Source organism: Myodes glareolus, chromosome 24 (assembly GCF_982192425.1).
Source record: "Myodes glareolus chromosome 24, mMyoGla1.1, whole genome shotgun sequence".
NCBI lineage: Eukaryota > Metazoa > Chordata > Mammalia > Rodentia > Cricetidae > Myodes > Myodes glareolus.
In genome coordinates this window covers 17,191,140-17,210,836 of record NC_142049.1, presented here as the reverse complement: position 1 = coordinate 17,210,836, position 19,697 = coordinate 17,191,140, and the positions used below count along the sequence as shown (strand labels likewise).

Genomic DNA, 19,697 nt, shown 5'->3' with positions numbered 1-19,697 from the left:
CAATTCCAGTGGATTTTTCACCGTCTGCACATATCTCTTAAAACAGTGTAGGTGACTCTCCTGAGTCCACTCTTGTAAGACCCTCTGTGGTTAGAGCATGCTGTCTTTTATTCAGGCCTCATTGATCTCTGCTTTTCCCTAGATGAGGATGTGGATGTGTTCTCTTCTACTACCGAAGTGTCTCCTTTCAGCCAAGCCTTCTCCCGGAGACGGCCTTTCAGAACCTACACAAGGAAGAAGCTCATTAGCTAGCCCTGGTAGAACCCAGCTGGAGGACTCAGAATGAGGAGCACAGAGCCTGGCCAGATCCCTCGCATTCCTGGAGCGGTACTCCAGAGGGGCTTTCTCTGGGTGTGGAAACAATGCCAAGCCCATACCACCGGTCCCAGCAATGTGCCCAGAACAGGAGTGGCCAGAACTTAATGGGACTGAGAAAGTTCACAAGCAGCTAGGTCCCCCTTGGAATTACATAAATTGGGGGCTTTGCAGGGTGTGGTACTAGGCCTATCATCCCAGCACTTGGGAGATGGGGGCAGAAAGCTCAGAAGAGTCTGACTGCTCAGCAAGTACAAGGACAGCCTGTGCTATATGAGACCCTGTCCCAAAAACAAACAGCAAAAAGACATCAAGGACCTTGGCTTTTCCCCAGTCATTGTTGAGCTTACCACTGGAGTGCCTCGTGGTCTTCATCTGAGGCCAGGCCCTGGCCTTTTTAGGGAAGGTTAGGAATCTGGTGGGCAGCCTGGGAATCTAGACACTAAGCAAGGTCCCACTCCAGTGCTTCCATGCCATGTCCTCGGTGAGTCAGAGGACCATTGCCACACTGAAATGGAGAAAAGAACCCTGGATATAGTCCCTTGAGGTACTTGCCATAAGGCTTGAGTTCCCTGACACAAGTGGTACTTCATAAACTAAGACCTGTATGTAAGTAAAAGACTACAGTGAGAAGCTAGGTCACAGTAAACTTCTCCTGGCTACTGAGCATTCAGTGTTTTTGCCTGGGAGTAATTGCAACCATGGTCCAGAGTGATCATACTGTAGGTCTGCCCGGAGAGCCAGCGACATCATGGCAGGGGTCTTAGCTAGGTATGTGCTTGGCATCTGGGTTGACCTGTAATCAACTGAGCCACCTGCTGTGGAGTCTTGGCAGGAGCCTCATCTGCAGTGAGGGCTGCTTTGGTACCTTCTCAGTCTTCCCAGAACCCTATTGTGACTTCCTATAGTCAGATTCTAAGTGAAAACTTCCATTTCTCCTTTCAGAGATGTTCACTTTGTGTGGTTGAGATAAACAACTAAAAATGAAGAAAAGGCAGACCTGGAGTGTCTGCCTGGGTTCAGTTCCCAATACTGCTGATAAAGAAAGGGCTTCAAGCTTTCCGAGGTCAAAGTTTATGGCTATTTGTCCACCTGTGCACTGGCAGGGAGGCAGCCAGGAAGTAGAGAGGAGGGGCAGGACTCCAGTATCCTCTTGAAGGATGCTCTCCAATAACCTAACTTCACTAGACCCCAGCTCCAATGGGCTCCACTGCCTCGCTGAAGACCAGCCTTCAGCACTGCCTCGCTGAGGATCAGCCTTCGGGAGTCTTGTGGACACATTTAAGATGTAAACTGTGATGAGATTATTTCTGTTTATTATTAAATGATATTTTAAAAAATTCTAAAAATGGTAATAACTTTCCTAGTTCCCCACCTACACAAGACCATCGAAGCTTTAGCCCTGCTGTCACTGACCATTCTGTGACAAGCCTTGGATGACCTCCAGCTGTGTCCCACAGATGGAAGGTAGCTGTCAGCTACTACAGCTTAAAGGGGTAGTAGGAGTTCACATGTGTTTCAAAAAAAAAGACTTCCTGGATTTGATCCCCAGTACCACAGTGGGACAAAGTCCGGTTCTTTTGGGCTACAGCCCGAATTTGCTGACTCCAATCAGTGTAAAGATGAGAAAGGGTTTACAGGGTGAGGCTGTTCTTCACAGAAGCCAACAGGCAGCCTCTCAGCAGGACTGCATTCGGAGGCAGGACCTGACCAAGGCCTACAGGGGGTTTTTCCTGACATCGATCATCCATGGGCTGGTTCTTCGGGGTTCCCACCGGGGCTTAGGCAAGGGTCCAAAGTTCCAGGAGAGGCCTGCTTCACCCATGGATAGCACCCGCCCTCCTGGGGGTTCAGTTGTTTCACGGGCCCTCAGCTCCTCAGAGGAGCCCTGCTCGCTGCACAAGCTTGAGCGTTTCCACGTCAGGGGTAGTGGAGCATGGACCAAGTCCCTGCTCTCATCCCAGGCACGGGGCGCCCCCTCCAGAAGGGAGGACTGCCAGAGAGCTTCAGGAGCTGCTGGGTGGAGCCCATCTTCATTTCCAAGGCCTTGTCTGTTTTCCAGGCAGAGGCTTCTCCTCTCCCCACCTGTCAGAACAGCATCTTTGTCAGACATAGATGTCCCCAAACCCAGTGGGGCAGACTCAAACCGGGCAGCACCAGTGTTTACCTCGGCTCTGGCCTGCCGTGTTCCCTGCCCCAAGCTTCTGTTTCAGCTCCTGGTTTATCCACATGTGTCGGCTCAGTTCCTTCTCCAGAGCTTGAATCCGGGCCTCATACTGCCTCTTGCTGTCTGCTAAGCCCTCACCAAGGTGCTCTGGTGTGGAGAGACAGGATTAGGGAGTGAGGGCTGTGGGCAGGGCACCTTGGCCTAGAGGCAGCCAGGGCTGTGGGCAGAGCGCCGGCACTTCCCTGCCCTCACCTCGGCCCTGCTGGAGGAGCAGCTGCACATTCTGCTCGTGCTCCTTCTGCTGCAGGGTCAGCTGGCGGTCCATCTCCAGGCGCTGCCGCTCCAGCGCCACCTCCAGCCAGTACACCAGCCGCTGCTGCTCCTCCAGCTGCATCTCCAGCTCCGAGAAGGCAATCTGTTGCTGGTGCTGCTCCTCTCGGAGTGTCACCACCTGTCCCAAGACCAGCCAGGCTCAGCCACTACACCATTGTCTTTCCCCAAGTGATCCTTAGCCGGTTGGTAAATGTGGTCCCCAGGAAATCACCGGGTCTTTCCTGCCTCTCACACAGTGCTATAGACAGTGAACTCGCAACACTCAGAGCTGGCTCTCCAGGTGGAACTTACCACAAACCTTTCCCCACCACAGAGTGCTGAGCTACTACACAGTGGAACTGTGGGACTGCACCCAGACCAGGATTTCTCAACCAAAGAATAAGGCATTTGGGGCTGAGTGATTCCTGGGCATGAGGACTGTCTATTATGCAATATTTAGCAACATCTTGGGCCTCCCTCACCTCCCAAATATCAACCAAAAGAACCTCAAGACATATCCCTGGGCGGGGTGGGGGGGTGGGGGGTGGGAACCAGCCTCTCTTGAAATCCCATGAATGTGGGCCAGGGCCTTCAGACCAGAAGGGAGAGAAGACTGAGTCTTAGCTTCACTAAGATAACTTCAAAGAGACTGGGAAGTAAAGGAGACCCTGCCCTTGACTCTTCATCTGGGAGGAAGGGACAAACTTTTTGGGAGTTGTCAGCAGAGCCTCCAGCAGCAAGCTAAAGGAAGGGTTTGTGTTGGTAATCCACCTTATCAAAATACTTGCAGAGCAGGGCTCTGGTCTCCGAGGAGGAGAGGTAGCTGAGCTTGGCCATGAGATTCATCTCACACTGCGACAGCAAGGAGGCCGAAGCCCGCAGCACCCGCTGCCGGCATGTGATGGCCTCATTCTTGTACTCAATGGCGGCGTCCAGGGCCTCGATGGCTTCATCCAGCTGGAACAGTGTTCTCTCCTCCTGAAGAAACAGGTGCATGCATGGAAGAGGGGTACCAACCTTATCAAGAGTCCTGGGCAGATATAAAACAGCCAACGCACAGACACGGCGGAGCCTTCCATGTCTCCTCGACCTAAGAATGTCTTGAACATAGCAGAAATGCCCCTCACTGCAACACCAACAGGGTCTGCCTGACACAGCGTGACAGACACAATGCTGTGTGGCTGGGTTCTCAAGGGAAGCTACCTCTTACTCCCTTCGGGAGAAGCTCGGGGAGCTCCAGAAAGCGGAGCTGCTGGGACTGCCTAAGACCCCAGACAACCGGGAATAAGCTTATGCAGTGCAGGCTTTCACTGTTCGAAGGAAGAGCGTTTTGTATACAGCACAGCACAGTTGTCTAGTTCCGCTGGAAGGGAGCTGAGAAGTCCATAGGGTCCCGCATCTGTCAAGGGGGCCCAAGGGACGATCTCACTCCACCTGATGAGGCTTAGCACACACTAGGGCACGTGTGTCCTAAAGCAGCAGGGCCAGCACTGACAGAGCCAGGGGAGGAGGTAGAGGGTGGCAGAAGGACAGGTGGACAAGGGATGGGTCAGAGAGCTGAAGCAAAGGGACAGCGCTGGGTGGCCGCACAGTGGCCATACCTCGGGTGACAGCAGGCTTCCTTGCCTCAGCTTGCTGTCAATCTCTAGCCGTTGCTTCAGTAGCGAGTCCTTCTCCTGGCGCAGGGTGTCTATCTCCCCTCGGATCTGCTGCTGGTTCTGGGCGCTGCCTTGCCGCAGCTGCCCGCTCTTCTCAGATAGCTCCTTCTCCAGGTGTTCCAGACGGCTGGACACGCGCACGATGTCCTCGTTTAGGGCCTGAGGCAGCACCACCAGTGATCAGAGAAGGAGAAGGCACTGTCCTCACAGAGGGCACAGAAAGGGCCCGGCTGGCTCACTAGATGCTAAGGAGGATGTGGGTCCTTCCCTGGCCTACCTGTAACCCCGATGCTTGCTTAGGGAGCAGGGCCCTTCAGAGGACCAGGTCATCTGTGGAGGGGATGGCCCAGAGGATTGTCCAAACGGAGAGAAAAGACTCTAATATCAAGAAGCTGCTGTGCGGGAGGCTATCAGTGAGGAGACTTGGCTGGAGAGTATGGGACTATGGGAAATTGACCCTTCCTGGGGACTCATGTGGGAGGAAGCAAGGGGAACTGTGTCCAAGGGATGTTAGGGATCACCTAATGACCCCTAGGCCTCTCAGATCTCTTGTGTTCCATGATGGCAGTGAAAGGAACCCTAGTCTGTCCACAACCCTTCAGGAACCTGGCTTTGACCCAAGCACCTGGATTAGAACAGGCCTGGATTTGGGTGTGACATAGTCCCACTGAATTCTCTTGGCCACACTGTGACCTCTTCTGATAGAAGAACAAGGTGGCTCAGCAGCTGGACTTCCTATTAAAGAGGAGGTAACCATGGCAGACGCAGATGGACCCGCAGCCTGCCTCCCCCAAAGCTGGAATCTACTTGGCCATACCACTTCCTACACCTGTTCCTCATTTTGCCCAGGTGGGTCCCAAAAAAGCTGTTTGCAAAACGCGAAGTAGACTATGGGACGGGTGCTAGTTCCTGCATCATAAACAGCCTAAAGCCTTGGGATTCGTGGGAACCCATAGGATACAGACCAGAGGGCAAAGCTTCCCCTGTCTTACCATCAAGACCATCGCTCTGAAGAACCTCACCTACCTGCACACTGTCCTGTAGGGGGGACCTCACCTGGCCAGGAGGAGGGGGGATGGAGGATGGAGGAGGTTGGGAGTGGGGGCCTCACCTGGCTGGACCTCAGGCGCTTGCTCTCTAAGCCGGTCTTCTCCTGTATCAGGGCCTCCTTCTTTGCCAGGATGACCTCCCGCTTGTGGAGCTCTTGCCCTAACTCCTCCAGCGCCCGCCGCTGCTGCAGCACCTTTTCCATCTCCTGGTCCAGCCACTTCTTCTGCTCCTCGATCTTCTGAGGGACCGTGGGGGAGGCGGGGATCTCAATACCCGCCTCTTGCTGGAGCCACTACCCAAAGTCCCACGGAGAGAGCAGCGGGTCCCACAACAAATCCCCAGTGGACAGTGGCAACGAGCAGGCTCCCCGCCAATCACACGGGGACACGGGCTCAGCCCAGCCGCACCTGCTGCTGCTCCAGGCTGACCACGGAGCCATTGCTACCACTGCGCCTCTTCCTCTGGAAGGCTGCAATTTCTTCCGTCTTGATTTTCAGGATCTTTTGCTGTTGTTCATGCTTCAGCTCCAGTTCCTGGGGGGAGGAAGCCCGGTGAGGAGAGGAAGAAGCGCGGTGTAGCTGTGAGTAGCGGGAACCAGACAGACCCCTCACCCACCCGGCCAGCCAGAGCCTGACCTTGACTCGATGCTGCCGCTTGTTCATCTCTGTCTCCAAGCGCCGCTTCTGCTCGGTCTCCTCCCGGAGCCGCCTCTGAAGCTGCCCCTGCTGTCGCCGCATGAGCTGCACGTTCCTCTCCAGCTCCTGGAGCCGGGCCTCGCTTTGAGCCGAGAGTGACACCAGCCGCTCGGTTGCCTGCTTCTTCTCCTTCAGAACCTGGGACCCACACAGCAGCCACGGGACTTGGCACAGGGCTCATAAGGAGCCTGGCATAGTGTTTGGCACTTAGCAAGGGTGGGCAGGGCCAACAGGTGGGTGAACAGGAGGACACGAGGAAAGAGGGAAAGATAGGTGGACGGGAGACTAATGGCAACAGAATACTAATAACATAGCTACAGATAACTTCTACTGTTCTTTGGGTGAATTGTGCTAGGTGCTCTGTACACAGTAACTGATCTAACAGACTTATGACAAAGTCTGCCTGCTGGGCTGGCGAAACAGTTCAGTGGGTAAGGATGCTTGCTGTCAAGCCTGGTGACTGACTTGAATTTGATCCCTGGGACCCACACAGTGGAAGGAGAAAGCCAACTCCTAAAAGGTGTTCTCTGAACTACACACACACACACACACACACACACACACACACACACACACTGTGGTACCCTTACACATACACACAAAAATAAAGAAAGAAAATTGGTATGACCATTATCCCCACTTTATAGATTAGGAAACAGGCACACAGAGAGAGGTTAGGGGAGTTGATCAAGAACCTACACCCAGGGCTGGAGAAATGGCTCAATGGTTAAGAGCACTGACTGCTCTTCCAGAGGACCCGGGTTCAATTTCCAGTACCCACATGGCAGCTCACAACTGTCTGAAAATCCAGTTCCAGGGGATCTGACACCTTCACACCAATGAACATAAAATAAAAAGATAAATAAATCATAAAAAAAGAACCTACACCCAGGGACTGGAGAGATTCAGTGGTTTAAGAGCACTTGCTGGAACCCTGGGTTGGGTTCCCAGCACCTCCATGGGCTCACAATGATCAAGAACTCCACTTCCAGAGGATCTGATGCCCTCTTCTGGCTTCTACAGGTACAAGCACACATGCGTTACACATATATTCACTCAGGCAAAACACTCATACACATAAAAATAAGTAAGTCTTTGATTCCAGCACTTAGGAAGCAGAGGCAGATCTCTGTGAGTTGGAGGCCAGCCTGATCTATAAATTGAATTCCAGGACAGGCGGGGTAACACAAAGAAACACTGTCTCGAAAAACAAACAAACAAAAAGACAGAGGCAGGGCTGGAGAGATGGCTCAGTGGTTAAGAGCATTGCCTGCTCTTCCAAAGGTCCTGAGTTCAATTCCCGGCAACCACATGGTGGCTCACAACCACCTGTAATGAGGTCTGGTGCCCTCTTCTGGCCTGCAGACATACACACAGACAGAATATTGTATACATAATAAATAAATAAATAAATATTAAAAAAAAAAAAAGACAGAGGCAGCTTTTAAAGCCAGGCGGGTTCCAGAGCCCATATTCTCAGCCATTCTACCAGATCACCTCTTGGCTGGAACTGAGAAAAGAAGGAAAGAGGGAAGTAGAGGGAAGGGTAGATAGGTGGGTAGAGAGGGCAGGGCAGCGGACCGAGCTGTCTTCCCCACACTCTGAATGGGATGTTATTCAGAGATGGAGCGGCCTTTCAAGAAGCCGTTAAGTGTAAGTGGAGGCCCGAGGGTGACCCTAACCTAGCATCCAGGCATCCTATGTAAGGGAGAAACACCAGGGGCACAGGAAGGCAGACACATAGACAGAGAGGACTGCCATCCACAAGCCTCAGGAGGCCTCAGGACAGGCCAGACCTGTGAAGACCTTGAACTTGGATGTCCAGCCTCTAGTGTGAGAGTTCACTCTCGCAGCACTAGCGAATGAATAAAAACTGCCCGAGCTGCTCAAGGGGATGATGTAAAAGATGGGAGCACACAGCTCCGTGAGCAATCGTCCGGCAGAAGGCTAAACCAGGCCTTGGGGACAGCGCTTGGTCTGGGCAATCTTCTGTAATACTCAAGGCCTTAGGTTTCCTTCCCAGAAAAAAAGCAAGCGAGCTAAATTAATGAAGGGTCAGGTGGACATACATACTGACAAACAGGAAAGACGGGACTGAAGAGCAAGCTGGGATGCATGCATGGACAGCGTTGTGGGCTGAAGGACATTCTCTTTAGACGACCGCCCTTCCTTGGTTGGTATGCAGCACCCACCTCTCTATTCCTGTCATGTGGAAAGCTAAGCTCATTACACCTTACCTGTGGCACCAGCCTAGGGGCCAGGAGGAGTAACTGCCACCAGCTAGGGCTGATGGCAAGGATCTGAGTACATCCAGATTCCAGGCCCACAAGCCTGTTCCCAGAGACCCCCCCCTCCTCCGCTGGGGAACCCCAACACTGACCTGCACCTGGCTTTGGGCTGCAGCCACTTTCTTGCGGAATTCCTGAAGCCTAGACCGCTCGCTGGCATCCTGGGGTTCCCTGCCCTCCAGCTCACGAAGCTGCCTCTGCCCTTCGTACAACTCCGCCCGGACACGCTCAGCCTCCTGCTCCAGCTCCCGGATGCGCTGGCTGTGCTGGCGGTTCAGGGCCTGGGCTGCCTTCCCTGGAAGAGAGCGGGTCCACAGTGGCACAGGCAGACCCCTTTCCAGACGGTGGCACAGGCAGATCCCTTTCCAGACGGTGGCACAGGCAGACCCCTTTCCAGACGGTGGCACAGGCAGACCCCTTTCCAGACGGTGGCACAGGCAGACCCCTTTCCAGACGGTGGCACAGGCAGACCCCTTTCCAGAGCATTGTTTCCTGGGCTGGAACACTACATGGATTTCTTCAAGCCCTCTAATCCACTCACTAAATCATACACCCCCCCCACACAAACCCTGCTTCTAGTCCTGGCTGACCAAAACTGATGTTCACCAGGTTGGCCATGAACTCAGAACTCATGAACTCCACCTGTTTCTGCCTCCAGAGTGCTGGAATTAAATACACGCACCACCCCTTCCGGCCCCCTACTCAATTTTTAAATGAGTTTTGCTCACAGAAGTGACCCAAATTAGCAAGTTTTATCTTTATCTAATGCCTGACAAAAATCAATATAGACCCTGACCCTGCATATATCTCGAGCATCAATCTGCAAGAAATACGAAGGACAGAGGAAAAACACCCCTGCTGGGAGTTAACAGACACACTCTGGCAGGATGACTCAGAGCTGAGAGAAGAGAGACCTCAGGCACCCATGAAGCCAGCAGAGACTGCCCAGGGCCCAGGTATGGGAGGCCGACTCAAGCCAATGAGGCTGAAGAACACCGCTGGGTCACCAGGGGACAAGGCCTGGGTACTAAGGGAACAGGAGTTTCTAACGTGGAGGAGAGCCTGCAGCTTCACTGCGCAAAATACACAAGCTAGCCTGTAATCCCAGCACTTGGGAAGTGGAGACAGGATCAAGAGTTTGAGGCCAGCGCTGGCTACACAGAAACTTTCAGGCCAGCCTGGGCTACATAAAACCATCTCAGAACAAACAAAATCAAGAAAAGGCGAGAAAACAACAGGGGCATGGCATGGCGGTTAGTCAGGAAAAGGTCCACTTTTTTTTTTGTTTGGTTGTTGTTGCTGTTGTTGTTGTGTGTGTGAGGCCACTGTAGGTAGAAAAGTAAAAGGGTACAGTAGCTGGAATTTGTTTCAAAATCTTTCAGCAAAGAAATGGGTCCAGAGCTCAGGTAGGGGTAGGGGGGAAGGACCCTCGGTGACTGCTAATTCTGGATGAAGACCTGTGTACTGTTCTTTCTTCTTCACCATCTATTTGAAAGTTTGAAAAGGGAATTTCTAATAAATTCACAACTATTAAAGACATTCAGACCTGGGCAGTGGTGACGCACACCTTTAATAAAGATGTCTACCACCAAGCATAATTACCGAAGTTTGATCCCTAGACCACACGGCAGAAGGAGAAAACTACCCCTGTAAGTTACCCTCTGACCTTGACAGGGGCACTGTGGCACATGGACACACACACACACACACACACACACACGGCAGGGGGGATAGAGAATAAATAAAAATGTTTTAAATTTTTTTTTGAAAACCTATCAAATGGCCACCACTTAAAATTATTCCCCATTCCTCAGCTCATCACCAGTATCAGATGTGGCACATCTGGAGGTAGTGGGTTCTCATTTATACTGTGTGACGAGGACCGAGAGTTACTGGTCTCGGCACCTCCAACACAGCAGGTCAGGAAGTAAGGGGCTCTGTTTACTGAGGGTTATTCAAGACATGCCACCAGAATGATGTCATTTCACCGTCACAGCCATCCTAAGAAATAGGTTCAGGCCTCACTCCCTTCAGACAGGAGGAAGCAGAGGGGTTATGATACCTGCTGAAGGCCACACAGCTAGAGGAGGCTGAGCTAGGTCTCAGACCTAGGCCCTGTGGCCTGTGCTGCTAAGCGGGACGCTGCCAAACCCTCCCCCAAAGCAGCCATAGGAAGAATGCTGGGCAAATGGGGACCATCCCAAGGAGGAACCACTCCAATGCCACCACTCACCTGTGCGGACCAGCTCACCAATGAGCTCCTCCTTCATCCGGATATTGATGGCCAGTTCCCGGATCTTCTGCTGGGCCTGGGCCAGTCGCCACTCCGAGGCCATGGCAGCTGAAGCCTGGCGGGGCTGGACCGGGACCTTGCTGCCACCAACTGCTACGACATGCAGACTGTTAGGGTCAGCACCCTGACTAAGAGTGGAGGAGGCAGAAGGGTGGCATGGAGGGGCTCCTGGGTGAGTAGAGACAGGGAGAGGACCCTCTCCGTTCTCCATCCAGCTTACCATGGGGAGCAGGGTTGGCAGGAGCTGACTCTTCTAGGCAGACCTCTGGGCCCTTCCTGTCAGGTGGGCTCCCGGGCCGGACCCCTGGCCTCTGGCTCCAGTTGCTGATCCCATTTCTGCAAGGCAGAAGCAGAAGTCAGTACCATTCCCCAGCTCCTAACCCAGCCTAGCTACTACCTCTTAGGCCTGGGGAGGGAAAGAAGAGAGACCTCGGGACCCTCCAACCCTCAGGATCAGGATGAGGCAGAAGCCAGAAGTCAGGAGCAGAGCTTAGAAGATGCCAAGAAGCTGCAGGTACCAAGGATCACCTTGGAAACTGAGCAGCAGGAGGCCTGGGCACTTCCTCTCACAGGCACCCCAGTGAAGCCTTCCCAACCAGAGCTCACAGTCCCCCAAGAGCTGGTGAACATGAGACAGTCAAGCGCCTGTCACATGAGAGGCCTTCACACCACCGCTGGGAGAAAGACCAGGAGTCTCCCACAGCCTAGCACAGCCCCGAGCTGATCCTGCGCGTCCACACACTGGGTCTCCCTCACCTGCGAAGGTGTAAGGTTCGCCTGGGTGGCTCCTCTTCTTCCTCCTCCTCCCCTTCCTCCTCACTGGAAGAGCTACCTCCCAGCTTGTCCACTTGGGCCAGCACCTCCGCCTTAACCTCCCCGCTGTTTGTCACCTGCTAGGGGAACATTAGGGACTCAGGATGAGAATATTTGCGGGGCATCCTCCTAGCCATTTCCCTCCCAAGGCTGTTGCTGGGGTGTGCCCAGCCATGCACACCCTCCTCTCCTCAACTTCCTCCGCCCTGACTTCACCCTCCAGACCTGTCAAGGGACACACTGGGAAGTAGTCTCGTCCTCGAGGAAGGATGTGATCCCCCCCAGCATCTGGGTCTCCTCGGGTGACAACCTGCCCTTTCTAGTAGGCAGCTCATGTGAACCTAAGCCCTTTCTCACCATTTGACGCCCCGCCAGAATGACGGGTACCTGACATACTCCCACCCAACCCGAGCCCTCTACCACTGCAGAGCTGAGATGAGCTGGAGTTCTGAAGAGCACAGGATTCAATCGACTTTATCCAAAAGACCTCAAGCTGAACCTACGGGCAGGGGACCAAGCCTTGGGGAGACAGAGCAGAGCTACGGAGGAGTGAGCTTGCAAAGTGCCACCCGCAGACGTTAAGAGTTCCATCCTCAGGCGTACAAGGTGCCACCTTACGTCACCAATCTTCTCCCTCCGGTGGTCTCAAGATGCTCACTGGCCCTGTCCACTTTTGAGAGGCCCCACAGTCTCTCGTATTCTGGCCCTTTCTCTAGGGACACTTAAAATAGGAATTTTATAACTCACAGCTGGTCCCATGGAGACATGAACAAGGGACACATGCTCTAATGCTGCCCTGACCCTGCTCCAATCCTTACCAGCTCCTCACCTGCTCAGAGCTAACTTCTCCAGGAAGGCAAGTGGGGGACATCATGCCCAGCATGTTAGCGTGAATACCCCCCAGGGGGGCTGTGTGAGGCCGAGGCACAAAGGACCCGGGAGGCAAGCCCTGCAGGAGCCCTGGTGCTCCCCAGCCAGGCCGTGCCAGCTCCAGCCGGAGCCGCAGTTCCACCATCTCCTCCTGCTGCTCTCGCAGGCGGTCACTCTGCAAGACACAGTCCGGGCACTGATGCGGACATGGGTGCCAAGGGATGTTTGCTGACTAGCGTAAGTAACAAGAAACTGACAAGCCGATCAGAACATCTCACCTTCTGGGATGAAACTGAGCGGTCTGAGTACCACTGACCCCATCTGGATCCCATTCTGTCTGAATAACATACTACACTGGTTGGTTGACTCAAGCTCCCATGTCCAATGCTCATCACATTCCCACCACGCCTGCATGCCTTCCCCGCCCCAGACCGGAGAATCCGCATAATGCTGACCTGATCAGCAGACTCCCAGATAGCATCCTGCTGCCCTCATGCAAGGGCCAAGATGCCAGGCATGCTGTCAGCGCACTCCCTTCTCTGTTCTGCCTTCATCCCCATGTTTCTCTCCATGCCAAGCACCTCCCGTCTCTACATATCCCTTCACCAGCATCCCCTGTCCCAGTTCCCCATTTAAACAAACTCCCTTCCACTCTGGGAAACCCTCCCTCCTCCAGGAAGCCTTCCTGGTCTACAGAGGGAGCATCCTACCTGCAGTTTGTACTGCTCCATGGCATCCTCCAAAGCTGCCAGGAAGTCTCGATTCTCCTCCTCCAGCCGGGCCACCTGGCTCTGCAGGCTCAACAGCTGCTGGTCCCCCTCATCTCCCTATGCGGCAAGGGAAAAAGCTTTAGGCTAAGATGGGGGGGCCTGATAAGGCACTGGGACACCCCAACTCTTTCTCTGCCCTGTCCCCAGCTCACCCAGTCCTACTCTCCACTTTATTCTAAGATCTGCCTTGCAACGGGTGCTCCTGGTCCCATCTAGCCTTACATTCTCTCTGCACGCCATTTGAGCCTTCTCCCGCCATTATTAATAAGGCTTTAAATTTTGCTTATTATTAATAGTACTTTAGTTTTGAGCTAGGGTATTGTTATGTAGCCCAGGCTAGCCTGGAATTCGTGATCATTGTGTTTCCTCTTCCACGGTGTTTGAATTAGAGATGTGGTCACTATTCCCACAGATCACGTTTTTATTAATATTATATTATTAAGAATACCTCGGTCTTTACCAGTGTGCTTGGTACCTATTACACATCCCGATCTTATAATATCCTTATTTAACAGATCCAGAAGCTAAACAAAGTTAAGGAAGTGACAGTGAACCCCGAATATACTGTTAACAGGCACGACTGCCCGGCAAAGACCCTCTTTCCTCGAGCCCAACCCAGGGCCACCTTTCTCCCGTTGTTCCCCTGCGCGGTCTGGTCCTCGGCTGGAGCGCTCTCGATGCCGCTGTCGGGCCCAGAGGCAGAGCTCAGGGCGCTGCGCTCGCCTTCCACAGCGCACAGCCAGTCCCGCACCTTGCGGGCAGCAGCGCCCGGCAGCCCCGGCTCTGCCTGCAGTTCTCGCAGGAGGCTGTAGGCGGCGCTGGTGCGGGCCCGGCAGCGCGCGCACTCGGCTCCCAGGCCGGCAGCCGCTACCGTGGAGCCCCCTGCGGGGCCGGGCACGCGCCGGCCACGGTGGATGATGCGCGTCTCCGAGCGGTGTCGCGGCGGCCCACGCGCGCCCACAGCCTGCTCTTCGGGGGCGCGCTCGGCCTCGGGCCGCCAGTTGACTGTGGCGCGATTGCGGATGTTCTGGGCGCGGCTGGCGTAGTTGAGAGTGTTGAGAGTTTCGTCGAAGTCGGACGAGGAGGGGCTGACGCAGGCGATCATCACTGTCTTAGCGTTCCCTCCCAGGGAGTCTTTGAGGATCCTGCCGGTCAGAGGACGATGAGCATCAGCGGCTGAGCTCTTGTGAATACTCACCTGGGACCAGGTGACAAAGCCACCCTTCCTGGAGGGTTCCATGACCCCAACCGAGCCCAGAGAGATGGGCCAGCTCACCGGGTGATCTTGGAGTCGCGGTAGGGAATGTGGCTGCCGCGGCGCTGAGGGTCCCCTAGAGCGCTGATGACATTGCCGAGCGCTAGCAGGGTGCTGTTAATCTGGATGCTCTCCTTGAGCCGTTCGCCGGTGCTGCCGGTCTTGAGTACCCTCTCGGAGCCTGCGAGGTCCACGAAGTGGAATTTGGAGACCAGCAGGTGGCCGGCGGCGGGTCGAGGCAACCGGCTGGGAGCCCGTCCCCGCTGCTCCAGGGTCACAGTGAAGACCGTGTGTGAACGGCTGGAGAGCCGGTTGAAGTGGGTGGCGCCTGTGTGCCGCGCAGCGTTGCCCATCTCCAGGAGGCTCAGCACCTCATCCAGGCCTTCCACGTCCACTTCTTTCACCCCGCACAGCACTGTGGATACAGAAGACTGTGAGCGGCTTCCCTACAGACAGCCAGAGACAAGCACAACAGTCCGGGACTCCTACCTGTTCTTCCTCCCCCAGAAGCACCCACTCACGCCCAGGGTCCTAGCTTTCCCACACTTAACCTTGGTGCTTCTCACTCTGGACACAGAAGCACATATTCAACTAAGTGGAGGCAGGAGAATAAAAAAGCATCCAGGGTCTGGATGGTGTTTTCCTTCATGGAATGTCTCTCGCACACAGGTAAGCCAGCCTGAGGCTTTCCTTGCCTCACTCCCAATCCCCAACGTTTCTCACCAACGTTTCCCCGCTCATCTTCCCGAAGCTGGATGTCCCGGCTGGCAGTGCCCACTTCTAGCAGGTCTCGGAACTCCTCCTTGTACACTTCCAGGTAGGACACGTGCACCAGGCAGTCTAGCAGGTCATTTTCATCGATGAGCTTGAAGGCCTCGGCCATGGCCCTTGGGATGATGCCCTGCTCATCTTCATGCAGGGAGGCTAGGGAGATACCACAGAGTCTCCCACTGCCACCCCCCCCCCCTCCGCTAAACCCGGCCCAAGTATCCTACATCCCACCATCGGCTTGAGAATGGAGCTGTAGCAGGGAGAAGACAATGACAGGGACCAAGAAGGACAGACAGCCTCTGGTAGGCGGTGCTCCAGGATGGTTAAGCAGAATTAGGGAATTCGAGCAACCTTTCATCAACCCCCTTCACTACATTCCCAACAGATATCAGATACCCTGGGCTCCATCTCTCCCCGGGACAAGTAAGTCACTAGCATGGCCCATGCACAGCTAACTAAAGGGCTCTTAGTTTGCTTCAAGGAAGTAGTGTTCATCCTAAGAATACATTCACAGCAGAATGCCAGGAAGTTTCTAAATAAAAAGGAGGTTGAAGACTACTGTGGCTTAGTGGTAGAGCACATGCCTAACATGTGAGACCCCAAGTTCAATACACAGCAACGCACACACAAGACAGACTGAACGATATTTAACGATAAATGTTCATCACACACACACACACACACACACACACACACACACACACACACAGAGTCTTTATCATTATCCTCAATTCAAAGTAGATGGTTCCACATAAGGTCAGGAACTAAAATACTATTCCGTGGTCAGAAAATTCAGATGTTGCCAGGTGTGGTACTGCATAAGCCATGAACATTTACCATGAAATATTATTCATTTGAGTGTAGGCGTCTGCGCATGTGGTGTTGAGGATCAAAGTCATGACCTCAAATATGACAGCAACTCTACCCGTGAGCTACATACAACCGCAGCCCTATGGCATATTATTAAGAAAATAAAACAGGCTAGAAAAGAGTAAGCATAAAATAATGCCATGTTTAGCTGGGCATTGTGACACATGCCTTTGATCCCAACACTTAGGATGAAGAGGCAAGTGGATCCCTGAGTTTTGGGCCAGCCTGGTCGACAGAGTAAGATTCAGGACAGTGAGGACAACACAGAGACTACACAGTTTTTGTCTCGAAAGACAAAAAAAAAAAAAATTTAAAAATTCATGCTTAAAGAATAACTATTTTCACAGAGAAAAAGCTCGGAGAGGCAATTATCAAACATGCTATTTTGTATTTTTCTTCATTTTCTATAATAGATGATTACACCTTTGTAATGCTATGGTCTGCTTATGGCTTCCCAAAACTCATGTGTTAAAATCCTCACCCCTACTGTGATAATACTAGGAAATAGGGTGACTAACTCATGAGTTGGAGCCCTCATGACTTAAATGAGTGTATATGGTGCTTAAAGTATATGGTGCTGGAGAGGTTGCTGAGGGGTTAAGGTCACTTACTAATTTTGCAGAAGACCAGGATTTGGTTTCCAGCACCCACATGGTGGCTCACAATCACCTGTTATTCTAGTTCCAGGGGATCTGGTACCCTGTTCTGGCCTCTGAAGACACCAAGCATACATGTAGTGCACATACATTCATACATACATACAGGCAAAACATTCATACACATAAAAAGAAATCTTTTTTTTTTAAAAAAAGGTTTTGAGCATGGTATGGTAGTGCATGTCTATAATTTCCTAGCACTTGGGAAACTGAGGCAGAAAATTGAAAGTTTGAGGTCTGCCTACACTATGCAGTGAATTCCAGACCAGCCTCAGATACATCAAGACTCTGCCACAAAAGACGAGAAAATAGTTCATGCTACTTAGAAGGAGGAATTCCTCCCATTGGAACTGAGTCTTCCCCGGATGCAGAGGCTCCAATCTCAACTGCTCTGACTGGAACACAGGTTCCTAGACCTTGGTAGCCCTGAGACACGCCAGCTTTCCTTGGTCTTCCTGTGCTATGATTCCAAAACCCATCTTGAGAACGACACCCACCCTCAACTCCACCCACCCTTCCTGCCTTTTCCAGCAACTGGCATGGCTGGTCCCACTAAGGAGTGTTGATCTCTGTCTAGGAAATCTGCATTCCCTCCTCAGCATGTCACCTTCCCGGGGTCGGGGAGCAGAAATTCAGGAAGACCTCGAAGTCCCTCAAAGTGGTCAAACGGGCACAATACGGGTCACTCACCCACACTGGCCTCCCCCATGGTATACGTCTTTCCGGAACCTGTCTGACCATAGGCAAAGACGGTGGCATTGAAGCCCTCGAAGAAAGCCTCAAGAAGGGGCTGGACACAAGCCTGGTACACAGCCTCTTGTCCGGCGTCCTCTCCCAGTACCACATGGAAGCCAAAGTGGCGGTCACGCCCCAGGGTGATTCGACCATGCTCCGGCTCCACCTGTAGGCAACTCTGATGGCCATGCAGCAGCTCCTTGGGCAGCAGTGGACGAACTCGAAGGGCCACCCTCACTGGGGCTTCCTCAGCTCCAGACAGCCTCTGGGCCTCCAGTCCCATGTTGAAGGACGGCAGCTCTTGGGTCTGCAGAGAAGAGGAAAGGCCCCTGCCATCAGGACCAGACTACACAGCTGTAGACCTTGGGAAGACTGGGAGAGGGGTTGTCAAAGCTGAGAGCGTCTGCTCAACCTGGCACCCATGTGCCACACAAACAGTGATACCACCATAACACAGTAACTTCTTTTGACATCCTTCACTGGCAAAAAACACCCCACTACTTCCTACCCTGGGGTTTCGTGTCCCAGCGGACACCTTCCCCTGTGACCTCATCTCTAACCACACACAGGGCACCATACCAGGGAACTCCTTCACCTTGATAACCCCTAGGCTTCACACAGCCCACCACTGTCCGTCTCCAAGACTGCTCGACGCCTGCCCATTTCTTCAAAGAAGCCATCGGATCCTTCAAGGTAAGTTCCCATCACTAAGTTCTGCCAATTCCAGCTCCTAAACACCTCAAGATCTAGCCTCATCCTGTCTTGCTACCGACATCCTGAAGGGATGATTTTTGTCAGCCTTCTGAGTCTCAGTCTCCCTGGCCTCTCCAAACCCACAGCCTGGGGCAGCTTTCAAAAATGCAATCACAGCAATCTCCTTTTTATATATGCCACCATCAACAATAAAGGAAACTTAGAACAGACACTCCACTTTCCCCATCTCCTGGACAATCAGTACCTCTCTCTCCTCACCTCACAGGTCAACAACCTCTGTATTACCACCCACGCTTGGGCTGGGCCCACTTTTTGCACAGGGCCAGGGAAACTGCTCTTCTCCGTGCCCACCACCACCGTAGACAGACCTTTGAGCTGCCCACATCAGACACTGACCACACAGATGCAACTGCCAGATTCGCCTTCCAGATGGAAAAGCAAGAACCCTCTCTGTTTTGAATCCTATCACCAGCACCCAGCACAGGGTACAACACTACCCAGTAATCCTTGATGACCCCCGGAGCTCCATCCCCCTTCCTCATCACACTGCACTTTGTTGTTTTGGTATTTACTGTTTAGTCTCGCTACACGTATAACCGCTCATTCTTTCGGTCCGGGTTAGGTACCCGGACCTGGGTACACAGAGGTAACACCGTCTGGCGGTGTGATAACACTACCTGGAGTGGTAGTAACACTCCAGGTAAGGCTCTGGAGCTTAGACCTGGCTTCTCCATCCCCACAATCAACGCCCCGAGCCTCAAAGGAGTCCTGACAACTCCTCCCGCGCGATCGACCACTGGGAACAGGCCCTCCCGGAAAGTTTGCAAAAGCGATTACAAACGCGGACCCTCGCAGGCTGCTCCTCCTGGCAAGGCCCGCCCAGTGAGGAGCTCCGGGCAGGCTGAAGAACACCGATGGGGCTCTGTTCAGGCGCCTCCCGGGTGCGCCCCGCCTCGCCCTCCACCCTCTCCTGACCCACACCCACCTGCCAGGGTGCGAGCTCAGTCCCGGGACCTGCGATCGCGCTCGGCGCCCCGGCGCGGCGCGCTCCGATGCCGTCATCGGGACCCCCGCCCCCCAAACATCCCTCCCTTCACCCGCAACTCCGCCTGCCCTGGCGCTCGGGGGCGGAGGCGCTAGCTGGGCGCCTCCAAGTCGGCCCGCAGACAGGGCGGGGCGGGCCCTCGGCTGGGGGAGGGGCGGGCCTAGGCCGGAGGGGGCGGGCCTGGAGAAGCAGCCAGTGGCGTCTCTTCGACTCTCAAAAGTCTCCGAAATCCACACTAGGCATCTGTCCTTCACTTAGAGACCCACTTCTTTCTGCTCCCAGCGTTAAGTCATCCTCCTCATTAAAAACAAAAGCAAAAGCCTACCTTCCTTCAATTCTAAAACTAAGTTTGTCACATTTTAGGATTTCTGAGATCAAAATGCATCTTACAGTCACTGTCAAAGGACACACATCATCGAG

At 53.6% G+C, this 19,697-nt stretch overlaps 2 protein-coding genes across 6 annotated transcripts in view; one reads left to right on the top strand and one right to left on the bottom strand.

Annotated features, from left to right (window-relative positions):
- The window catches only part of Ticrr (TOPBP1 interacting checkpoint and replication regulator), a 37,910-nt gene extending 36,246 nt beyond the window's left edge, over positions 1-1,664 (top strand). The window contains exon 22 of the mRNA XM_048434885.3: positions 143-1,664. Within this exon, the coding sequence (XP_048290842.3) occupies positions 143-252 (110 nt within the window). The 3' untranslated portion in view covers positions 253-1,664. The remainder of the gene's footprint in view (positions 1-142) is intronic.
- Positions 1,615-19,324, bottom strand: Kif7 (kinesin family member 7). Of its 5 annotated transcripts, none has more exons than XM_087901581.1 (19): positions 19,218-19,324; positions 17,474-17,825; positions 15,210-15,410; positions 14,508-14,901; positions 13,857-14,376; positions 13,172-13,288; positions 12,421-12,636; positions 11,535-11,671; positions 10,999-11,114; positions 10,719-10,871; positions 8,578-8,780; positions 6,138-6,335; positions 5,910-6,035; positions 5,564-5,737; positions 4,396-4,611; positions 3,566-3,772; positions 2,735-2,933; positions 2,483-2,629; positions 1,615-2,400 (listed from the first exon to the last, which is right to left on the bottom strand). In XM_087901581.1, exons 2-19 carry the CDS (start codon positions 17,799-17,801, stop codon positions 2,033-2,035), a joined length of 4,020 nt encoding a protein of 1,339 aa, XP_087757707.1. In that variant the 5' UTR covers positions 17,802-17,825; positions 19,218-19,324; the 3' UTR covers positions 1,615-2,032. The 5 variants fall into 5 exon arrangements, with proteins under 5 accessions (XP_087757707.1, XP_087757705.1, XP_087757706.1 ...); XM_087901579.1 differs by having other exon boundaries at positions 5,564-5,740; positions 10,719-10,868; XM_087901580.1 differs by having other exon boundaries at positions 5,564-5,740; positions 11,535-11,668.
- Between the last annotated feature and the right edge of the window lie 373 nt (positions 19,325-19,697).

Coding starts and splice junctions, on each gene's coding strand:
- Kif7 (XM_087901583.1), bottom strand. CDS start 17,801: ATGGGACTGGAGGCCCAGAGGCTGTCTGGAGCTGAGGAAGCCCCAGTG. Junction 5,741..5,909: donor TCAGCCTGGAGCAGCAGCAG/GTGCGGCTGGGC, acceptor ACGGTCCCTCAG/AAGATCGAGGAGCAGAAGAA. Junction 2,630..2,734: donor GCTCCTCCAGCAGGGCCGAG/GTGAGGGCAGGG, acceptor TCTCCACACCAG/AGCACCTTGGTGAGGGCTTA.